Source organism: Pundamilia nyererei, unplaced genomic scaffold, assembly GCF_000239375.1.
Source record: "Pundamilia nyererei isolate P.nyererei 1_Seehausen unplaced genomic scaffold, PunNye1.0 scaffold00149, whole genome shotgun sequence".
Lineage (NCBI taxonomy): Eukaryota > Metazoa > Chordata > Actinopteri > Cichliformes > Cichlidae > Pundamilia > Pundamilia nyererei.
Window position 1 is genome coordinate 41,520 of NW_005187550.1, and position 7,347 is coordinate 48,866.

A 7,347-nucleotide genomic window follows, 5' to 3' on the forward strand; every position below is an offset into this window, starting at 1 on the left:
TTTTTGTCTGGCTAATTCATTCTAGCTAGCGACAGTGGTGAAACGTGATTCAAATTTAAACTGTTCAGTAATTGTTTTGTATACATTTCAGCAAATGGACAAGCTGAAAGCTTACGAGCAGCTTAAAAAAGACCTTGAAAATGGTAATCCAACACTTTATTAAATTTTTTGGTAATGCTTGCAAGTTAATTTTTTTAACTGCAAAGAACCCTGACAATATCATGCTTTAATTATTTAACATTGTATGGTATTCTTATTTACTTCTCTTTATTAATATGCATGTTAACAGACGTATATAGTTATTACTTTATGATATTGTTGGAGTGCCCGATTTAAAAAAATAAATAAATAAAAATGACAAAAGCTAAATTTCTCACAAAATTAAAAGATTGCAATTTAAAAGTTAGTCATGTAGGATCTGTCTCCTACAGTCAATCTATAACTACTTACCCTTTTAAAATTTTATTTGAAGGTGAGATTACCCAAAAAGGCTTTGATAACAACATAAAAAAGCTCCTGACAGCAGAAAAATCAGGTAGGTTTTGATACTTTTGAACAACATGCAAAACAATCTCCTTTATTTAACATGATATGCTTAGCAGGTTATGATTGAATAACCACTTTATTAATAGATGCAATACATTTTGAAAGCAGATGACTGTGCAGTAGTCTGTGATTGTAGTAGAATTCTATAAACCACATGTTTCACATCAATGCCCTATTTATATTGCAGATGACACTACTTCAACATGTGGCAATGAATTTCTCAGTAAGAAAACCACAATTATTTTGCTTCAAGGTCATTTGTAATATAGAACTCGCTGTGGATCAGTTTGATTAACTTTCAGCTTCATCCATTACAGGTGCAGCAGAGGCCTTTGGTAAAGCCAAGAAACTACTACAGCCTCAAGTAAAGAAAAGGCAGTTTCCACTGAATGATAAACGTTTGGACCATGGCAAATCATTATTGAAGGTTAGTTAAAAAGTGAAGCTACCTGTATGACTATCAGCAATATGTTAAAAAATAACTTTCTAAATTTGGCATATTTCTTAATAAATTTCCCTTTTTTTCCTTGATGCTAGGTCAGACTGGCTCCCATGGAGTGGAAGCCAAGAACTCATAGAAAGTGTGGACGGTACCAGAAGTTAATAATGGACGAAGCTCCACCTCGAATCATTCTTCAAGGCCATGAAACCTATGATGATTTAATTACCATAGGCAAAGAATGCTTCTGGCCAGAGCGTACTGAGGGGAGTGAGTTCACTCTTTGCCATTCTGACGGGACCAGGTGGAGTAAGCAGGAGTTCCACAAAGAATACGGAACTGTTTCTGATATTACACATATGTGGAAAAGAACAATATACATCGGGCGACGACAACTGGGTAATAAAGTGTTCAATATTACTATTAACTACTGTCTAGCACTCAAATTTGTATGGTATGAAATAATTTTACTTTTTGTACAGAGGTCGTGTGTTTGGATGATCAAAGTTCCATCTCAGGTGTGTGCCTGCCCAAACCAAATTGAATATTTTTGATGTTATGATTGAACATGGTACACTGGCCATGTTGGGCATTCAGATATATTGCAATTAATGTGTTATTTTACAGATGAAGACCCTGTAACTAAAGTGGGTGGTGATGAAAGTTGCAGTTTAGGTGAATGCCTGGACATCTAACTAAATCATTAAAAATGACTTCTTTTTTGGTTTGCATTACATTTCCAACCTTTACACACTTGTTTACTATGCTTGGTCATTGCACAGTTACTGTATATAATATGCATCTTATTCTGCAGATGAACTTCCTGGAACCCTCATAGGACAAAGTGTTGCAGAACAGGTAAAACCATGGCTTCATCTTGAACAGAACAATTAATTTCTTATCATTGTCATAAATGTGGATATTTTCACAGTGCACCCTGCAAAAAGTATATCTTGGCTGAATGTGTTCATAGGATTTCCATGCAGAAACATCCAGCTCAGCTGAATTTGAAACAGGGAGAGTCAGAAAGAAAAGCCAGTCCAAGCAAAGGAAGGAGGAAAATGTAGGGTCATCTCTAGGTCCAGGTGGAGCAGTGAGCCAAGACATGTTACCACATGCAGTTATTGAGTCAAAAGAAGCTATGGAGGGAGCTGAAGAGCTATCTGAAGGTGCTGGAAGTAGTGGGCTTTTGATAGATTTTGCACAGTCTTTCAACCCAACTCCAAAATCGCCATCATGTAAGCATTCTTTCCCATTTAGGGCTAACATCATATCATCAGACAAAATTGTAAATAAAGGTTTTCATTCTTCACTATTTGGTACTCAAGTTCCTGGAGTAAACCTAGATATTAGTGATCCAGCAGTTAATAGAAGAATGATTAGCAGTAGCTGTATGTTAATGTATGTTACTTTGTGGGGTTTTTTTTGTTTTTGTTTTTTTATCCCCAAGTGTATCTTCCACGTGTTCCATATGTGGAAGAGGCTTTAATTACATACAGTGAGGACAATCTACTGGGAGAAGGAACATTTGGCAAGGTATATAGAGGTTCTTTTCATGGTACTCCAGCAGCTGTTAAAAGGATCATGTGTGGCCAACATGGGATGGAGGACAGCGACATTCATCATGAGATAAATGTTTCACTGTAAGAACTTTGACACACTTTTTTTTTTTTTTCATTGTCAAAATCGATTCTTCCTCAAGCTGTAACATAATATGCCTCTATTTTGTTTTTTTTATTCGGACATGTTTCTGTTTTATTAGGAGACTGTCTCACCCCAACATCGTCAGACTCATGGCAGTTGCCCGCACTGAGTCCTGCTTTTTGTTGGCAGCTGAATACATTCATGGCGCAACCCTGCAGCAAGTGCTTCACACAGACAGCTGCTTGGTGAAGGTACCAATACTCATAATTTTATGTTTAATACATTTAGGTAGATGTGAATAATCTTAATACCCTCATATTAAAAAATTACTTTTTATTGCTGGCATTTGTTTAAATATGTACTTGAAACCATCTTTGTGTACAACATATAAAAAGACTGATTCCTTTTTTTCTCTCTCATATTTTCAACCATTTAGAATTACCAAAATGATCTGTAATTGTCAAATGCCAGAAAAGTATCAACTTAGTAAAAGAATAATCTTAAATTTTTAATAATAAGCTCCCTTACTGTTTTGGTAGAATTGCTTTTTTTTACTTGGATGAGGTTCAGACATTTTAGGTTTCCTTCTACAATATTCTTACAATATTTTTCAGGAATTTCTGTCCAGTCCTCCAGACAGGACTGGTGTAACTGAGTCAGATTTGTTGGCCACCTTGCTCACACACACCATTCACCTCTGCTTACAGTTTCGCAAGAGGACTGCAATCAGGGCTTTTTGATGGTCACTGCCAAACATTTACTTTGTTGGTCTTAGGTCCCATTGTAATTTATTGAAATTGAAATGGCAATTGCATTTGAATACTAATCCTATTTGAAGTAATACATTTCCAGTGGTAGACATGTTAGATTGTCACACCTGGCTACGCATTGTTTTATTAATATTATATATTGTCTTGATAGCTTGAAGGGGATGATGCCGGTTTCATATCACTGGACTTATCCATGGCAGTAGAGTACATCCATGCACAGAGAATCATTCACCAGGATATAAAGCCAGCAAATGTCATGGTAAGCCATACTGTATTTTTCTTTTTCTCCACTTTGTTTTTGAAGATCAAAATAAAAATAGTATATTATTTATTTAACTTTATTCTCTTCAGTCTATTAAACACTACATTTGAACAATGAGAAACTTTTCTGGCATATTCATATAAAGGATTTTTTTTTTTAAAGTAAGAAGCCTTACATTGTTTCTTTAATAGTCCAATTTTTCTTAAATATGTTGGTTCTTGCACACCTACAAAATTCCCAAACCTGTTGTAAGTTTAGGCTTTACAAACTGAAAGTTTCTATTATTTTATTAGTCTGTACCACTTGCTTAAGTGGAATGGGAATTAAAAAATGCACAGGACTATAAAACCAGGTTGGATCATTAACCAATCTGTTAATTTTAATGTTGGGTATAATAAACAATCTCAGAATAAATCTGCAGTGATTGGGTGATCTGGGTGCTAAAAGCTTTGAGGGTTTTTTTTTTCCCAATTATGAGCTGTGGTCTTTGGAATGACATTTTTGATAACATTTGTGAAATTTTAGACAACCTGGTAAGTTCTCATTTGTATACCTTATAGGTTCACCACCCTTCTAAGAAGGCAGTCCTGACAGACTGGGGCATGGCAAACATAAGAGACACTGTGATGCTTCGTCAAGGGAGTAAGTTCACTGCCCAGGCTACTGGTCCAGCTGGTGGCACATATCTTTACATGGCCCCTGAATGCATACTGATGTTTGAAGAGGCCTCGTTCCAGACAGACATGTGGTCCCTCGGAGCCACATATCTGGAGATCCTGACGGGTTCCGCTCCGTGGATGGTTAAAAAACAAAGAGAACTGGCTGCACTAATGGCCACCAAAACCCCACCACATGCCCTATCACATCTCAGTGACAAAAACAGTTTTCTTGGTGATTTGGTGAGCTATGACCCAGACTCAAGGCCTTCCGCATCTGATGTTGTTAAGTTTCTCAAGTCAGGCCTTGATCTTACGAGCCGATATGGCTACAAGTGGTAATGTTGCTACAGTCTGCAGTTCAAAAGTCTTCCAATGTGAATTATGTTCTACATTATTGTTAACAAAAGTTGTGGTAAATGAAACACTGAATCATTATGAAAGATGGCACCTTGTCAATTGTATTTCAACATTTTATTGTACATTTTGTTGGTCAGACAGTTTTCAAATTACCTGTTGATTTTAAACAAGGATAAATAAATGTTAACAAACACTGTTGTATGATTTTATTGGTCATTGGAAATGTTTACTGGTGCACCTTCCATCCTCTCTCTCTTCAGAAAGATGTATATGTCATTTGCCTCGGCAAACGTAGAAGGTGTAGGAACTGCATTTCTGTTCATGGCAGTTGTGAGCTCTTGGACTAGCATGAGGTATGCAGCAAGGCAACCATCAGGTGTGCAGGGAAACTGGCTGTTTTCTAAAATGTTCTGGCACATGTCTCTGAATTCCTGGTTTGCTACCAGTGAAGGCTCTTCCCTCTCACAGATTAATTGCTTGGCATAGTCTAAAAGGTCTGGGTCAACTATGTGCAGCACATTGCCATATCCTGCGAATGAAAGACAATATTGAAAAGATGTTCACTTTGAATGTTAAAAATAAATGAATAATGACAAAGCTGTTCTAGAACCTGTATAAGAAGCAGTCAGTGTTTACAGATGTTATTACAGAAACTTAAAGATGGAAATATCACTCAAACATTTAGATAAATTTTTAGTTAAAGGTGTCAATATGAAGCCATTTTAGTATTGACAGTAGAAATTCAGAAATCTCTTATTGTACTACAAGTAGGCTTCTTCGGAAGACACAAAAGAGAAAGCACATTATAACAGTTTTACGCTCATTACACTGGCTTCCAGTATATTTTAGAAAATTCATTTTAAAATTTTAGTAATGACTTTCAATGCTCCGAATCGTGAAGCTCCTGCCTTAATTTCTGATCTTATAGAACCCCACGCTCCCTCTCCCAGCCTGTGATCATCTAATCAATGGCTGTTAGTAGTCCCACCAGAAGACCAGAGGCAATAGATCTTCCAAAGCGGTGGCTCCCAGGTCATGGAATGCTCTGCCTCCATCATTACGTTTCCTTGATTGTATTTATTCTGTATGTTCGATTGTGCTGTTTTATGTTTATCTGTTTTATATTATTGTGAAGCCACTTTGTGGTTTTTATCCTGTGAAGAGTGCTATATCAAAGTAAAAGTAAACTAATGAAAGTTAAAAAACAAACAAAAAAATAAAACCCCACAGGCTTTCAAATGACATACCAGGAGGTGGTGAGGTAAACAGAAGGTCGGGTTTCCCAAATGGACCAGGTGCATTGCGTTGCTTGCGGATGTCATGGGTGTTCCAAACTGTTTGCTCCGTTTTTAAGTCTCTTTGAAGCAGTGGCAAGTGTGAGTACTGCAAGCAGTTGCTATGAAAAAGGAGAATTAAAAAATTAATACTTTCATCTGCTTCTTTGAGGTAGAATAAGTAAAAGCTAAATTTTAATCAGTACTCAAAAAACAAAGGCATTCCTAGACCACATACTTTCATACTGCTGCTTGATTATTTTTCATGTCTAAAAATATTGACTTACATGTGCACAGGATTGTCCAGTTCAAGAATCCCAGACTCCATCATGGCCTACGCATGTTGTTTTGAAAAAGACACAAGTTGTGAAGGTGAGAATTTCATTAGTGAAAAGGTACAGATGTACATAAACACAGATTCTGGCCTTGTGTTTTCAGATAAACTAATCCATCGTATGTTTAACGAAATTTGGATGGCTAGTCTTTGTTAATAGGTTTTACAGGTGAAAGATTTCCTTTACCTCAAATGTTGTCAGCCATTTCTTAATCCATGTCCGCTTTAAAATACTGTTGAAACATTCAGCTCTCTAAACAACAGAAACATGACATTATCAGTTTTGTTGTCAGGTTGTTACTTTAGAAATAGTCATTTACCAGCTTAAAAACAAACCTGGTTGTGCACTGATGTTCCCATTCTGAAGCACCTCCATGCCTGATTCCCAAGATCTCGCATGTGAAATGCCATCTGCATTTGACCCACAACAAGGTTCTCCTTTCCTCTGTCCCCCCGAATCATTTGAGGACAGCCTAAAAACACAAACTGAAGATAATTAATGAATGATGAAAAAATAAATTTATTAACAAAATGTAATCTTTTTTAACCCCCCATTTTTTAGTATATTGCATACCACCCTGTTCTTGAACAGCCTCAAAGAAGTATCTGGCCACAAAGTTTTGTTTGCGGTTGGATGTGCCCACCTTTAGCCATAGAACCTTCCTGGAAAATCTGAAAAGAAAGAAACAGAAAAGTGGCCACTTGTACATATGATTTAATCATGTTTTGGCACTATGTTTGGTTTTTGTTACATTCCCCAAGAGTATGCTGGTTTTCCATTGTATTATGTCTAGGCGTTGTTTCTGGTTCCTCCGGCCATTTTGACTGCCATAGTTGTGTAGGCTTACATGCCTTTGGAATTGAATGTGACTCTTGACTGTGTTCAGACTGACGCGAGGGGAGAGCTGCCTTTTGTTTTGTAATCCCTTGTATTCTCCTGTTTATGTGTTGGTTAGGTAGGTTATCGTAAATTGTACATTTTATTTTCTTTGGAGTTAAATTCTGTTTACTTTATATCAGGGATGTTTTGTTTGTTGTGTTGGTCTTGGCCCTCCCTGAAAT

At 36.7% G+C, this 7,347-nt stretch overlaps 1 protein-coding gene across 2 annotated transcripts; it reads left to right on the forward strand.

Moving 5' to 3' along the window:
• The first annotated feature begins 38 nt into the window (after window positions 1–38).
• LOC102207817 (mitogen-activated protein kinase kinase kinase 2-like) lies at window positions 39–4,684 on the forward strand. 2 transcript variants are annotated; one of them, XM_005744729.1, is made up of 12 exons: window positions 39–143; window positions 473–535; window positions 734–769; window positions 864–973; window positions 1,084–1,384; window positions 1,468–1,503; window positions 1,613–1,660; window positions 1,800–1,843; window positions 2,436–2,628; window positions 2,748–2,880; window positions 3,551–3,658; window positions 4,222–4,684. In XM_005744729.1, exons 1-9 carry the CDS (start codon window positions 95–97, stop codon window positions 2,472–2,474), a joined length of 726 nt encoding a protein of 241 aa, XP_005744786.1. In that variant the 5' UTR covers window positions 39–94; the 3' UTR covers window positions 2,475–2,628; window positions 2,748–2,880; window positions 3,551–3,658; window positions 4,222–4,684. The 2 variants fall into 2 exon arrangements, with proteins under 2 accessions (XP_005744786.1, XP_005744785.1); XM_005744728.1 differs by lacking the exons at window positions 39–143; window positions 473–535; window positions 734–769; ... (3 more) ...; window positions 1,613–1,660; window positions 1,800–1,843 and having other exon boundaries at window positions 2,485–2,628.
• The last annotated feature ends 2,663 nt before the right edge of the window (window positions 4,685–7,347 follow it).